The sequence below is a fragment of the Cryptomeria japonica genome, unplaced genomic scaffold (assembly GCF_030272615.1).
Source record: "Cryptomeria japonica unplaced genomic scaffold, Sugi_1.0 HiC_scaffold_464, whole genome shotgun sequence".
Lineage (NCBI taxonomy): Eukaryota > Viridiplantae > Streptophyta > Pinopsida > Cupressales > Cupressaceae > Cryptomeria > Cryptomeria japonica.
Genome location: NW_026729284.1, coordinates 89851 through 106942, shown reverse-complemented (window position 1 = coordinate 106942; position 17092 = coordinate 89851). Strand labels below are relative to the sequence as shown.

At 36.5% G+C, this 17092-nt stretch overlaps 1 protein-coding gene across 1 annotated transcript; it reads left to right on the top strand.

Annotated features, from left to right (window-relative positions):
* The first annotated feature begins 11468 nt into the window (after positions 1–11468).
* Positions 11469–14449, top strand: LOC131871801 (ankyrin repeat-containing protein At5g02620-like). The gene is made up of 3 exons (XM_059215999.1): positions 11469–12199; positions 12610–13169; positions 13440–14449. Exons 1-3 carry the CDS (start codon positions 11680–11682, stop codon positions 14337–14339), a joined length of 1980 nt encoding a protein of 659 aa, XP_059071982.1. The 5' UTR covers positions 11469–11679; the 3' UTR covers positions 14340–14449.
* The last annotated feature ends 2643 nt before the right edge of the window (positions 14450–17092 follow it).

Below are 17092 nucleotides of genomic sequence, written 5' to 3'. Positions count from 1 at the left end.
CCTAGAGTGATCATGCTTATATCATGGTCTCCTCTTCCAATAACTCTTCAACTTATTCTAGATGGACAAAGATGTATGTTTGTATCCTCGCTTGCAAATTAATATAGTTAAGCCTAGTCATTGTAAATGTAGCTAGAAGATTGAGATTTGTAATTAGTGACAAGAGGCAAGAGTATAAGAATGAGGTAGGAATCTTTAATGGTGATTATTAGGTTTAAGATTAGAATGTGCAAGTTAAAGGGCTCCATATTATTTAATTCTACAATTATTTGATAATAAAATGTGAACCAAATTTATTAAAATATGAAATATTAATATTTTAATAAACATTTCCAATAAAATATATAACCTAATGTTTAAGAGACCTTCAAATATTATTGAAATTGTGCGGAAGAACTAATAGATGATCATCTATGCACAAATACATTGCTCATTACTTTTCCGTTTTAGGTCTATCATACAACTATTATTAATCTTTTATACAAATACTGATCAATTCTTTAATATAACTACTTCAACATTATCATCCGCATAATAAATGAACTATCTAAAATGCAAATCACCATTTAAACACTGAACTGAACAACATTTGTGCTATTGCTCTGCTGCAACCAAATGTCCTTGCCACGCTAACAAAACTCCATATTTGAGCGGTACGTACATATCAACTCACCAGTTTTTCTCTACAGGACTTGGCTTCGTTTCAGAGCTCACATGACAATTTTGTCAATTAGTGGAACTTGGCTCTTTAATGATGAAAGCGCTATAATTATCAACTTTGCGCATGTGAGAAATCCCTGCAAAATGCAGATGCTTTACAACTGTGTTTTTACAGTACACCTCTAAGTTGATCTCAGGATCATTTTCATCAGTTGCTAGTTGCATCGCTTGGCATGTGAACTCTGAAATAAGGTCATTAATGCACAGGAAAACAATCAAGTTGATCTGTGTGCACGATCGAACTACTGACGGAGTTTAACTAGACTTTAATGATAGTGTTTACTTGGTAATGTGCCTAATGAGCCGTACGTACATATCGTCTCATCTGTTTTTAGGCGCTGGCTATGGGGTCCTTTAAACAGCACCCCATGGCCCCCTACTTCCTAGCCTCCTCCTGCAGCATCGTGCAACCTATGAAGTAGGGAGCTATGGGGTGCTGTTTAAAGGGCCTCATAGCAAGCGCCATGATGTACCACCCAAACCCTTTTTTAGCGAGAGCTGCAAGCAGCGAAGTTCCTGTCGGGAGTGGTAGGAAGGAGGTGTGATTGGTTTGAGTTGTTGTTGAGAAAGTCGGTGGAAGCGAAGTTGTATGAAGATCTAATAGTTCTTTATTTTGATTTAATGAAAGTTAAATTTCAGATAATTATAAATGCAACTATCAGGATCATTGTGTAGGAAAGCACAAATGAACAATTTCATTTTTAAAATGTACGACGGAAAGGTCGAGATTGCTGCTATGGCTCCTTATAATAGATCTGAGTATTATAGAGAGAGCCTGAGTGAGCTAGCAGAAGCGGTGACATAAAGAATCGATTCTTGCTATTACAGTGGATTCACCTTCATGAGGGATCTGAAGCTTATTATAGCTCAGATTGCAGCCAAGGACTGGACTGATATTGACAGCAAGCGAGTGGCTATGACAGTTGATATCCTGAGGAGAAATCTTACGTCTGCGGTCCACATGGGATGCCTTTCTGTGACAGATACAAATGAAGAATTAAGGGTTTTGGATAATTTCAACACACAGGAAGGAGTTCCTGATTTTCCTGTTGCTGTCGGGGAGTCTTCTATAAGTTCAAACACCACAGATTTCTGTGATGATGACGAGGAGCAAAGGTTGCAGCTAGAGGCTAATGTAGCTCTTGGCAAAGTAAAGCAAGGACTATCAGTTTGTGGATGCAAATGTTCTGTTTGCTTCTGGAGATGTGTGATGGAGAAAGGGCATGGTGACCGTCATTCTTGCATGGGGAGTCATTTGTGTACAGAAAACTGCAGTTATTGTACTCGAGAAGGAGACAGCTTAAGCTTATGCGGGGATTTAGCAGGGCATGAAGGAAATCACAATTGCAAAAGGAAAAATCATACATGTGGCCAGAGCTGTTACTTATATGAGACATCTTCAAATTGTAATGAGAAATGTTCTCTGTGGCCAGGGCAGCCTGGCCAGCACAAGTGCGATTCCCCTCAACATATGTGCAACAGAAAATGCTCTCTTCCAAGCTGCATTAATCCCTGTGTTGTGGCGATTGAATCGAACCATAAAGCACATCAGTGCAATGAGAAATATTGTCCAACCAAATGCACGATAAATGGGTGCAGCAGCTCATTTCAGTCCTCCACCATACTTGAACAAGGTTTCATCATAAAAAAGCCTCTCCAAGAGGTGACAATTTAGAAATCCTTCTTGTATCAATTTAATAATTATGTTGAATATTGTAATAACAAGATTCTTTTTTAAAGGCAACAATACCACAATCACCTAAAGAAGTTTCAGCATCCCTGATAACAAAGTCCCTCAAGGAAGCTCCCTTAAAGGTCCATGATGTATTGCTAGAAGGGAAAGAATGTGTGGAACAAGTGGATGAGTGATGAAGGCTTATGCTTGTGAAAAGAAGTGAAAGTATCATGACATGATAGAGACTTCAGATCAACAAGTATGCTTTTTGACTTAAAATTGTAGAACTTTTGCCCCCAGTTATTTTGATATTAGGGGAGATCAACTCTTGTTCTTTTTCTTTCATAGGATTTTTATCCTTGACCTTGATTTTTTCAGAGTCCAATAGCTTTTGATTTTGATTTGAACTAAAAGACTTTTCTTTAGTTTTCACTTTTAGTTTTTTCTTTTCAAGGCTTAATTTTTCATCCCCAATTAGTAAGGGCTTTTGTAATTCTTGTTGATCCAAGTCTGGGAGAGGACTGGAAATGGAATAAGTGGATGATATGGTAAAGCTATGTGAGTTATCAAGAGGGTTGGTGATATGCTCAATAGATTCTTTGTTGGAACCACTCTTAGGACTATTGATATCAAGAGCTGCTTGCAGCACTAGAGGTGATTTGCATTCAGACATAGTAGCCACAACACTAGGTGGTTCACACCCAATTCCTTGGCATTGCAAATTTTTTGTAGGTTGTTCCTGTCGACTGAATGTCTTAGGAGATAGTGGGAGTTGATCAGCATGACAGATATACTCACCACATCTCATGTCTTTAATCTTGAATTTTTCTTTTAGCTCTATTTGTTTGGATGTAGAAGCCTTTAATGATTCTGGATCCACATAAGTTGATGAAGGAATAGCCTCTAAATTGATTGGGATTGTTATTTCTGATCTAGGTCATAGATTGTTGCAATATATGAATGGGTTAGGATCAGCTTTGATGATAACTTCAACTCCATTGTGTGAAAACTTGATACATCGATGGTATGTAGATGGTAATGCGCTCATCTCATGAATCCATGGACGTCCTAGCAATATGTTGTATGTGAGATCGAGGTCAAGGACTTGACAAACCTCATCTTTTGTAATTGGCCCAACTCTAAGAGGTAAAGTGACTATGCCTTTGGATGAATGCTCTTCATCATCATATGCTTTGATGGTAATTTTGTTTGTAGAATTCACAGCTTTATCAGAATATCCCAATTGTTTGATAGTGCTCAATGTACAAATGTTTAGACCTGCTCCTCCATCTATCAAGACTCGCTTTATTCAATGTTTATGTAGGAAGGTTTCAATGTGTAAAGGTGCATTATGTGGTTGGCTCACAGAGGCGTCATCAGCTTCTGTGAATGTAAGGGAGTGTGGAACAGAAAGGTATCCCACCAAGGATTGAAACTGGTCCATGTTTAGATCAATAGGGATGGAAGTGTCTCTCAAGGTTTTGTCAAGAATGGCCTTATGTGCAGGGGATATGCGTAAAAGTTCAAGGATGGAGATAGGTGTGGGTTTCTTCCCTAACTGTTCTACAAGGTCATACTCAAGTTTGGTTGATAAGGAAGTAGTCTTTTTAGCTGGAGCACCTTGTAAAGTGAATTTTCCTCGATGAGTTGTAACATTACACTAAGAGGTAGGTTCGGAAGAAGATCTAATTCCTTTCAGGACAACCTTGGGTCTTTGGGTAGAATTCTCATGCGTTTTGTCCTTGATGATAATGGTAGAGACATAATTGTCCATTGAAATGTGATCAACAATTGAATCATAGTTATAGGATTCTTTGGTATAGTTGGTTTGCTCATCTATGGCTTTAGCTTTTTCCTTGTCATGTTTTGGGAATGGATCTTTAAAGATCTGATTTTTTAAGAATTTTTTTGCATCAAAATTAAAATCACAAAGAACAGATGTTGTGTATAATTATGAGATATTTCCAAAAATGTAAGAAAACCCGAACAATTCACTGATTTGCTCTCAAAATTAATTGTTTATGAAAAATCATAAAAAATTCATAGAAAATGAAAATGTGCTCCAAAAATTCTAAATTTTGGATTGAAATCTATTGATACTGTCTTCAACTTGCCAATAAAATTCTGTGCAAAAATTCTAATACGTTTGTGAGATAGGATCAAATCTCTCCAAGATCTTGATTTTGTGTCCAAAACCCTAGCTGCACAAGGTTTTCTCCAAATTGTTTTACAAAACAGCAATATAGGGTTAGAAAAACCTGCAAAAAACATAGATCTAACAAAAATCTATGTCCCATGGGGCGTGCCAAAATGTATATGGTGAAAATGGAAAACAACAATATTGAAAGACTAAATGAATTCAACCACAAAACCCTAGCCTAACAACAACAAAGATCCACCATAACTTATGAAGATTACCTAAGACAATGCAAATCAAATGAAATCACAAAGATTATACCATCACATGTCCAATAGGGTTTAGATCTCCATTCTTCCTATCTCCATTTATCTTGCTTGATATATTTGCTCTTAGATTTTATATGTGCACAAGAGCTCAACAAAGAACGGAAATGTGGTTGAAAGTAGGCTTGATCGCATATGCAAGTTTGAAAGTGTAATGTAGTTGAGAAGTCAACTAATCAGGGTTGATAATGAAGGAAGTGTCCTCTTATATAGAAGACACTGTAGGAAATGGAGGGATAAGATTGGAGGTGTAAGAGATAAATAGTCAGCTAGGATTAGAGGGTAGGTAGAGAAAATAAGAAAATAATGAAAGGGTAGGTAGTGTAGGAATTAAGAGATGAATGACATGTGTCATGGGTAGAAAAGGTTAATGAATTAATTAAATAAATAAAGATTTATTTAATTAATAGAGGAAGTGGGATCAATTAAATAAATAAGATATCTATTTAATTTAGGAAAAGGATAATTTAAATAAATAAAAGTATTTATTTAAATGAGAAATAAGGCTAAAAGAGGATAAATGAATTAGTTAAATAAATAAAGATTTATTTAATTAATAGAAGAATTAGGCTTAAAATAATTAAATAAATAAAGATATTTATTTAATTAGACTAAACAATTTTAGGTGTCTACAACTATAATTTAGTTGCATTTCATTTAAGTGAATTTGTTATAAAGAACATTCATTCATCCATGTAGTGCATTCATTTTAAATATGCATTCCTTTCATCATCCTTTAAGTTCATTTAGAATTCATTTCATAGGTGCATTTTTCCCCATTTTGTTTCATCTAGATTCATGAGATGCATGCATTATCCTCCAATTGCACTAAGGTGCAGTTATTCATTATCCTTTAATTGCATTAAGGTGCAGTTATTCATTATTCTTTATCCCCTATTTGCATTTATTTGCATTATCATTTCAATCTCATTTATCACTTAGTTATGTTTTGAATCATTTTAGTCATTTAGATTAATTTTAAATACATCTCATAAACATTACATCATTTAGATACATTCATTTAAGTGCATTCATACATAAACATTTGTATCAACATTTGTTCATCCATTTAAAGTGCATTCATACATCACATTTGCATACACATTTGATTCACTTAGATTCATCTTACAACATGCATCATTTACTCATATCATATCATAAAAAATGAACAAGTATTATCTATCACAAACATCATTATGCATTATTTCAACTCATTATTTTTGCATACATCATCATCATTACATCATAATTAACATCATTACCACAAGCATCGTCCATCTTCTACCTGCATCCACATAATTAGACAAATCATCCATAGCATGCATCTAGAAATCATATCATCACCATGTATATATAGTAATCAAATCATCCATAGCATGAATCTAAGCATAACTCATAATCATCATCCTGTATCAACAATATAGGTGTCATCATACATATGCATATAATATCAAAGCATGGGATCTCTTCATATATCACATTAAAAAAAAAGATTACATGTATCATAGTACAATGATGTCAAAATATATCGACTACCAAAATCCATCCAAGTCACAGTCCAAAATAATAATGTAACAAGTACCTAAAATATCTCAAATGGCACTCTGGCCAGATGCTGCACCACGACTACCCCCTACTCCTCCCCCACCACCTCACTGAGGAGGACCCATAACACCCCCACTTCTCTGAGCCCTCTGTGACCACTTTGATCTTGCCCACCGCATCTTAGAATAGCTCAGTGCTTGCTGACTAACTGGCACAACCAGCTCATATATTCCCCACCAATAGTCAATCTCTCCACTTGCCTGTCACATCTCCCTCAACACCACCTCAGTTGGACCCTATGCCTATGCTCCCTCCAAGACTTGGACTCTATCCTGCACCTCCCTCAACCTGTCCACCAGATCATCTCTCTCTTTCCTCACTACAGTCAGCTCCACCTCCCATGCAAATAGTTGGACATCTCTAGCTGCAATCTCTGCCTCGCTATCCTCTAACCGAGTCTGTGAGTGTAAAATCATATACTCCCATACATCTCCATCTCCTCCACCTATCTCTCCCCCTCCCATCTCCATAGGAACCTCTCCTCCACCTATGGCTCCCTCTCCCATCTCCATAGGCACTACACCCCCACCAATATCCCTACCTCCTTCTTTGGCAGCCCCTCGTATCAGTGGACCCTGTGATAGTCGCAACGACTCTCCCCCTCTACCTCTCCTCTGTAATCATCCTCCTCCACCACCTCCACCTCCAAATCCCCCTCCACCACCAAATCCTCCTCGTCCTCCACCTCCTCCTGCTCCACCAAATACTCCACCACCTCCATCTCCTCCTCCACCTTTTCCTGCTCCACCAAATCCTCCTCCACCACCTCCATCTCCTCCTCCTACTCCTCGACCTCCTCTCTTCCTCCTTTATCATCTCCTCTCATCCTCAAAAGGTGGTATAGGCTCGATCGGATCTGAAATCTATATAATCAGATGTGCAGTATGATACTGTGTGTACTCCTCTGTCACCCCTGCATCGACAATCTCAGGCCTCATATGCCCTGGTCTCGCCTGTAAATTCTGGAACTCTATCAAGGCCTGATCATATGGTAACATTGGTCCCCACTAAAATCTCTCCCGTACTACCCATGCATACTCCCCTGAGCCTCTCGACAATCCCTACCTCCGTCAAAACTGCCTCATCACTCTCCCTGGCACCTGTCTCTCTATAAGGTAGGATGTGCGCCCAATCAAAAAGTGTGTCATAAATACATACAGTAGCACTTCTGCATCATCCTCCCAAGGCTCACACTCGATATACAACCTCCATATCACTGTATCTAGGTCATCTAAAGCCCGTCACAAAAAATCCAACTTCCTCAGATGGGGCTGGCTCATCATCCCTCCATACATATAAACATAGGGCTGATATATCACCCTAAATATCAAGTAGACTGTTCGTGTGACTGGCAAGTGCTCCCAAGCCCAGATGTGTAGTAATGTGATCCCTACTGCTAGTGATCTCTTCTCTCGGTACACCACCTCGTGTAGCTCCCTATAAATATGTGCTAGCACACATGGTCCCCAGGCATAGTGGGTCCTCTCAGTCATCATCTTCTCAATCACCTGGTCCCAACCAACGGCTAGTCCATGTGAACGTCAGTCGGGGCACACCAAACCCCCGACGATCCTGGATAAAACTATTGGTAAAGGCTCATACAATGCTACTATGTCCTCCTAGGATACAAAGTCATCCTCAATATAAACATCATCAGCAAATATTCTCTACACCGTCGTCGTCCCTAATGCTTGATCATAGGTCACCAGCTCCCCTCTAATCAGGATGTGTAGTATCCTCCACACATCCTCTAGCATCACTGTCATCTCTCCCATCGCCAGGTAGAAGGTACATATCTCACTATGCCAATGCTCGGCCAGTGCTGTCATCAGTCCGCAATTCATCCGAATCACGGGACGATAGATCATATCGTACAAACTAGTCGCAGCGACGCAGAATCTGTCTGCCTCTGTCAGCTGCTATGTGGCAGGATGCTGCTCCGGCATCTGTAGAACAGGCACGTCCTCTTACACACATCAACAAACATTAGTTGTTTTGGTACAAACTTTCTTAAGTTTTCAACCTAGACTATCAACAGATACTTTGATCAAGTATCTTCGGGTCTCAATAGGTAATCGATTATGGCAATCCTAGACTACAACAGACATTTATCATAATGACCTAGTCTCAAGGGGGCTGCTATAATTCACCAAAACAACCAATCAAACAATCAACTGAGACATCAGGCTATGTTCTCTAACACTGGGGAATTTTTATCACAATAGTGCTATTCTGCTCACAATAGCGCCACAATTTGTGCACAAAAGTGCTAAACAATCAAACACGCTAAATTAACTACACAACAATGCTATTCAATAACAACAGCACTACAACAAACATACAAACGTGCTAATACTACAATACCACTACTACTATGTAATGAAAGCACTAAACCTAACACAAGCGCTACAACTACTATACAATAGCACCATTGCGGCATAATAGTGCTATTCTAGGCGACAATAGCATTAAAACATGGTTTTAGCGCTATTATCTTGATTGGACTTTGATGCCTGAAAAAACATGCCAAAAATGCACAAAACACAAAATTCAAAATTTGTGTATAGCTGGTTTGTAGTTGTCTGGCTGTTGGAATCGACAGATCCACTCTAGCCGGTGATCTTCTATAGGCATAGGCATGATGATCGTTGCTCACTCCTTCACCAAAAATTCCCTATCAGAGCTCTAAACTGCCAAGGAGATAGGTGCAAATGAGCCTATTTTTTCCCCTTCCCCCCCATATATACCATCCAGCCCTAACCCTAATTCACCCCGCTTACTGTTGTGGTCCCTCTAAACTTCCAACGTCTCTCATTTCCTCATTTTACCCCCATTTTTCTCCCATCATTTCACCGTTATTGCTAATTTCTTGTATTCTACCTCCCCTCAACTTCTTGTTCTTTTTCGAGAGATCACCCGATTTTTTGAAATTTTTTAGCCCATCTGTCGAGGGGACATAGCACCCACTAAATTAACATTTATGGGGCATATTTCTTCACACCTATTTTTCTTTCTTTGAAACGATGTGATAAACCGCACCGTCTCAAAGAGGGGCAAAAGTAGTCACATAAATCTGTCCATTTAATTAAATGAATATTTACTATTTATTTGATTATTTAACTATTAATAATCAGTTAATTAAATTAAAATTTAATTAATTCATCCTCAGCCTCTTCTCCTATTAATTAAATAAATTATTCAATTTATTTAAATATTAATTAAGCTACATTCTTAAGGAATTAAATGAATAAAACATATTTATTGAATTTAACCCTCTTTCCTCTTTTAAATAAATAATAAAATATTTATTTAAATCCTTAAACTACTCCCCCCCTCCCCCCACTTGCATTCTCCTACAAATGCAAGTTGCACCTATTTAGTTGAAATAAATGAATTTTATTTTAATTAAAATCCTATTTTCCCTCACCCACCAAACCCACTTACATCTTAAATCCCCTTCTAGACAATTCTAACCACTTTCTAAATTCTTCTAAACCATTCCTAATTTGCCTAATCCATTTCCTAAATATTGTCACATTCCTAGGCAACTTGAAGTCACTTCTCAAAGCCTCAAAGTCTTTGAAAAGCATTAAAGGCTTTATGTATTCAACAGGTTAACGCCTAAAGTATTCCAAACCATTAATGGCTCTTACATGACCATTAATGCTTAACTCAACTCACCCACATGGTTAGAGACTTTCCTCTAACTTAACCATCCTTTTGACTCATGGGTCTCTTCAAGCATTAATGGTTAACTCAACTCACCCACTAACTCTTGTACAAGAGTTTAGCCATTGGATAAAGGCATTATTCATTGGATAGCGACTTTATTCATTCAACTCAAGCTTAACCTTAACTCCTAACCTAACCTTCATGTCATTTCAAGCATTTAATGCTTCTTCCCTCTCCTCTCAAGCCATCTCATGTTGGCATTTGTCATCCTGGGATTGGGTTGAAAGCCCTCACATGGATCATAAATCTTTCTATCTTGACCCTTGTTGAGATTACTTAATCTCAACCATCCATTGCCCTATTTTTCCTATAAATAGAGCCCATTCCTTCATAATTCAGATCCAGAAATCTTGTATGCATCTAATCTATAGTGAAATTTAAGAGATCATTTTAGGAGTCATCTAATCTACATTGTTATTTTGGTTAAAACCAAGATAGCTTAATTAGGCTTTCTCATATTTCGCTTGCATTTGCATATTTTAAATCATTTTTCATAAATCTTGAATCTCCATAAGACTTCCATAGTAGTGCAAAGAGCTAAGGGCTACACTCATGTGGAACTTGGAGAGGAGAGGAACAAGGGAGAAGCTACTATGAACATGTTGGCAAGCATTTGGAAGGGTCTTGTGTCTTTCTTTTGTTTTTGCATACTTTCCATTAAATGTTTGATCTCTCTTCATATGCTTGCTTAGGATCGTATTTCGTTTATGATACTAACACTAATAGTTGATTCTTGAGTCTTTTGTTTGTGTTCCTAACATCCTATTTTGCAGTGCATCGGTTATAGTAAATGGTACATGTATAAAAATGTGTGTAAATAAAGACAACATAATGTGCAATGTATGAAAATATATGTAATTGAATAAGAATGATAGAATGAAAAGAAAGAAATTAATTTAAACAACAGTTATATCGTTTATTGAAATATAACTATATTAAATAATTATCTAATCCACTGAAATAAACTCAACATTAAATAAAATGTGTACATATTTCACATAGAATAAATTATTAAATTATAAATGATAAAAAAAATTTGTATTTGATTTCAATGTACACTTTCATCTAAGAAAAATAGACATTCCAACTATGAAAAAGTTGTAGTAATTTTGACGTGTAGGATCACTTCAAGTATTAAAAAAATAATGTTCTAGCAGAACACCCCATAGTCATATTATTCGCACCAAACTAGAGTAATTACTTGGCACCCAATCAAAGCTAATTAACACTGGTTATTTGCACCCAGTCAAGGTCAAAATGTTGTATCTGTTCCAACGAAAGAAAAAGTGAGATTCCAACTAAAGTTGTGGAAACCCTGAAGTGTAAGATGTGGATACTTGTATTTTTAATGTTTCCCTTGTGGAAAAACTGAGACCACATATTCTATTATGTAGTTTCTGGCATAATACTGAATGTAGTATTATTCAATCCTATTACAAAGAAGCGTGCCTTGGTGTTGAAGGCTGTAACGGCAGATATTTAGCATGGCCACTGAGGGTCAACAACTCGGCGGAAGGATCGATCCTGACGCCTTCAAAGCTGCGGTAACGCGTTTAAGGATCGATCAACAACTGAGTTCCCAACTTAAAGCAGCTCTCAACAATATTACACCTGGAGGGGAAAATACTCTTCTCCATTTGGCTGCTAGTGTAGGAAATCTACACTTCATTCAACAGCTCCTGCAACTCAATCGTCAACTTCTGAAGGAAACCGATCCCGAAGTGAAGCCTCTGCTTGTGAATGCTACCAATGCCGAAAAGGATACTGCGTTACACTTGGCTGCGCAGGGAGGTTTCTCCAACGTTGTGAAGATTCTACTCCAACAACCAGAAAGTGGTGTGGATCTCCGCAATAAGCTTGATGAAACAGCTTTGTTCAAAGCCTACGAAAGCGGCAATTTAGAGACAGTGAAGGCAATATTTGACGCATCTCCGTCGAGCTTACTCGAAAGTACGGTGCACAAGAGGAACTGTTTATCTGTTGCAGTAAACAGAGGAGATTCAGGTTATTTTATTTCGATTTTAGGATTTCTTTGCCTATAAGTTTGTAAAAGTATCTGCTAAGCATCTCCTAATTTAACGGTTCAAGACAAATATCATTTTGTCCCCAATTTTTTCTTTATCTTAAATAACACGAGGATGATTGTCTATCATGTTTCAGTTCTTTCTATTTTTTCAAGTCGTTTGATTATGTTGTTTCTATTTTACTTCAGCTTCTGTTCGTTTACAGTTGATAACCAATGAGTTCTTCTTTACTTCTTCGTGTATTTAGTTGAATTCTGTATTTATGTTGTTATATTAGTTGAGGTCTGTATCGCTTCAACAAAGGTAAATTAGGCATTCTCTTACCCTTGGCCCTTCTTGAAGAACATCTTATCTAACTTAAGGCAATGATTTTGGATGCTTCTTTTACAGATCTAGTTGATCATATACTAAATTTATCAGATGCGAAGCAGTTAATCCAACGTAAGGACGAACTTGGCAACACAGCTCTGCATATAGCTGTTGAAAGAAACTACGTGCATATAATAAAGAAGTTAATAAAATTTGAGGCCGAACTGTGTTATTGGGTTAATGACAGCCAAGAAACTCCCATCTGTGTGGCAGCGAAATTGGGTCATCTGGAAGCAGTACAAGAGTTGATAAATGAGAGGCCAGACGCTGTCGAAATACGGAATAGTTGTGGAATGAACGTTCTGCACTTAGCTGCCCTAGTTAGGCAAGTGCGAATTGTTGATTACCTGAACGAAGAGGTAGGCTTATCATACTTGGTCAACAAGGGACTTGACAAACCTCCACATGAAGAGCCTCTGCGAAGTGGAGGAAAGACAGATCCGGCTGAAAAGAAAGATCCAAAAGATGAGCCCGTGAAAAGTGGAGGAAACACAGATGCGGGTGAAATGAAATCTCCTTTTTCGAGGATAAGTGAAGGAGACACACCACTGCATATTGCAGCAAAGAAAAAAGACTTGAATGTAAGTCTCTTTTTATACAAACCTCTGTTTGTCACTGCTGAAGTTTGTTCTTTCAACCAATTACTGTGTACAGCTATATAAGTTTTGGGTTTGTGTAGATTCTTAATCTAATCTCGTCTATATATAGAGTCAAATTACTGAAAGTATTTCTACTGAAGACAGAAATTAAAATCATCACGGCAAGAACTTCCGTAGAAGAAATCTTTATGCATAGTTAGTTCCAATAGATCATTTAATTTTTATGAACTTATTTGAGTTTGCATTTTTCAGATGGTGAAGTCGTTGCTTTGTATAGCGGGGATAAACAAGTTTGCTGTCAACAAGGCAGGCTTAACGGCCTTTGATATCGTGAGAGAGAACACGCACTATCACGAATCTGACAAGATAATTTCAGTTCTGGCCAGTTATCCTTCCAATCGCAAGCCATTCTTGTACAGCGCTCCAAAGGTGAGTGCAGAGAAACATGAGGTTGCTGTTGAGATGGTGGACAAAACATATGAGGACAGGCGCAACACAGAACTAGTGGTGGCAGTTCTATTAGCGACAATGTCATTTACGGCAGCTTTCACTGCTCCGGGCAGTTTCGTGACGGACGATGGGAATGGAAATGGGGACTCAAAGGGATCGGGAATTTCGCCTGCGCCTGCGCCTGGAACTGGCTCAGACAAGAGTTTAGGTTCGCCGATTCTGCTTCCGTTGGCCTCCTTCAAGGTTTTTCTCATCTTTGATTGTGTGGCATTCTTTCTGTCGCTCTTAGTGGTGCTGATGTGGCAGATGAGTACACCTATTACCACGGGAAATAAGGTATTGTTCCTCTGTATTACCAACCTATTGGTTTGTGCCACGTTTGCCTTTACGGCCTATGGCTTCATGCTTGCAGTGTATGCCATGCTTTCCAACATGAATCCCGAGCTGGCTTGGTTCATTCTTGGGGCGTGCTTGATCATCTGCTTCTGTGGTAATTTCACTTTTTTCTACATGGCTGCAAAGTTTACAGTGAAGAAGGCTAGGTTTAACCACCTGAACGGTCTACTTCCTTTTCTTTCTGACCGTCTGGGGGAATACGTGTGGATAAAATTAGAAAGATGGGGGCTTTTGGACTTGGTGCGCCGGTCCAAAACCAAGTGGCTTGCTATCCTATACTACCATAGCAATGAGAACGATAAATAAGGTTTGGGAAAGTTGCTTTTGCAAGTCTGATACAGTGTTGCAGCTTCTTATTTCTACATGACTTTGATCGTATTCAACTATGTCTTATAATATTAAATGTTTTCATATTATTAGAAGTGTACAAAGTATCTACATCTGTGTTCAAATCAGATACTTGCGTGCTTAGAGCTGATTTGATATGTGTATGCTTCAAGTTGAATGTTAGATTTACTGTCAATAATATTTTTGTAAATTATTTTTATATTTAAATGATTATATTTATGATTCTTGAAAACAAATAAAGTGTATAAGGGTGTTTAGTCTTTTGATTGAAGATTGTGGGTTCTTGATGAATGGATAGATTATTTTGCCTTTGTATTTGGAAATGCAATCTCTCTTCATTACAAAAGAGGGTGGGTCCATATAAAGTAAGGGACCTTATCTAGACATGATCATACAAGTACATCATTAAAAATGCATTCCTTATGAGAGCCTAAAAGATAGAAGAAAAATATTCCATGAATAGCTTCCATCTCACAAGTGAACTTTTACGAATAAAATAGGAGATTGCTCAACTAAGTAAGAAATATGAACATTTGACTAACCTAAATTTACATTTATAAATATGAAACCAAAAAATCCAACAAAAATCATTTGTAAACATAAAAATTAATAGGTAACACAGTAACACAAAACATCTGATCATCCAAGCTTGTACTTTTGCAACTCTAGATGGGGAAGGTAAAGAGCATTAGTTGGTAATTTATTTATTTATTTTTGTTTAAATATGAGGCTAAGGTGTGTAATTATGTGGTCAATCATGTGACTATAGAAATGATCCTAGACAATCAAATGACTAGATCTAAGGAAAAAAGAACTAGATGAGAGTTCGTGTGTGGATAAGTGTCATAACTTCTTAGATAAGTATAATGTATGGTAGTGTGCGCATATAAAATTAGGTAACTATTCATGGGAATGCATATGTATATTAATATACCTAAGGATAGGAGAATAGTCAAAATTCCATACAATATTGCAGTATTGTTCATAAGATATATGTATCCAAGCATTTCCTAAAAATATTCACAATATTGCATAGAAAATAACATATATATGCTAGTTTCATAATTATATTTTCCGTTACATTGAATTGTGTCTGAATCCTAATTGATCATGCATCAAAAATATTATAGCACTCAAAAATGTTCATGTAAATTTGATATCTAATTAGATATAGATTATATGAAGTTGATGTGTCCATATAAGTAATCAACCCTATTAAGACATGATAACTTAAATAATAATTTAACTATATACTTTCAACATGCTCTCATCATGAGAACCTACAAAATAGAAAAACAAATGTCCCATTGGTAGCTTGTATCTTACAAGTGAAATTTGAGAACAAAAGAGAACATTACTTATCAAAATGTCCCCTTAGTTTGAATTAATTAAAGATAGGTGGGTAATAGAAAATTGATAACTATATCTATTATATTTAGAAATACATATCATGAATAAGGGTATGTAATATTTTGATTAACTAATTTTGATTTCTAATGAAGATTCTAGATTATTTTATCTTTGTAATTTAGAAAGGCAATCTCTCTTCATAAATATGGTCTCAAATTCTATATTAATCCTTTGTTCTATAAAGTTAAAGATTAGAATTATGGGTCGAATTTGTGATCATGAAATCTTTATATTCTTATGGCTTGACAAACATTTTGCTTCCCTCTAGGTGAAACTCAATCTAGTCTTATCTTCTTAAACATCTCGAGACTATCAATAGTTTGAAATAACTTGAATGATCTTTATTATGTCTTTAAGAGATAAATTTCCTTAATTAAATCCCTAGAAAATGTACAAATATTGATGATAGCAAGCAAGGGCTATCAATTACAAGTTTGTTATTCTTTTTCATTTATTAAATCTAAATGTTTCACTATTTATTCTACTTTAATACTAGACAATGAGAGAGGATTCTTGAAAGATGACAAATATGGAATAAATAAAACTAAATTTCATTAAATTGTAACTCATAACACCTAATGATGTAAGCTTCTTTTTTTTTTCAACTCTAGGTGAAAGTAAAAAGGATTATTTGGTGAAAATTAATTATATTTATTAATTTTTAAATATGAGGCTTAGGTGCCGAATTTTGTGGTCAATCATGTGACTAGAAAAATAATCTTACACAATCAAATGATTAGATCTAGACAAGTAAGAACTAGATGAGATTTTTTTGTAAGGGTGAGCGTCATAACTTCTTAAATATAAACAAAATGTATGGCAGCATGCACATATAAGGTTGGGTAACTATTCATGGGAATAAATGTGTGTAATAGGTAGATAGAAGGATATGGGAATAATTTCAACTCCAAATAAAATTTCACCATTGTACATAAGATACATGTATCAAAATATTTCCTCAAAATAATCACAACATTGCATCGAACATAACATATATATGTTAATTTATGTCCTATCCTTTTGGTGGTTCTTTATTCTCTATCTTTTGATGACAAGACTCCCTTTTCAAAATAATGTGATGATTAGAAAAGTTCATTTGTCTGCTTTGAAGGTGCCTACTCCACTACTCTGAAATGTTTTACGAGTAATGTTGATGCTTCTTTGACTATTGTTCATTGTAAGAAAAGAAGTTAGTCCTTGATTGTTCCTAACATAAATGCAACCTGACTAAAACATTGGAAATATGTCATATTGTTCTCTTTTTAATTTATTAAATACAATAAAGCTATTATTCATTTTCA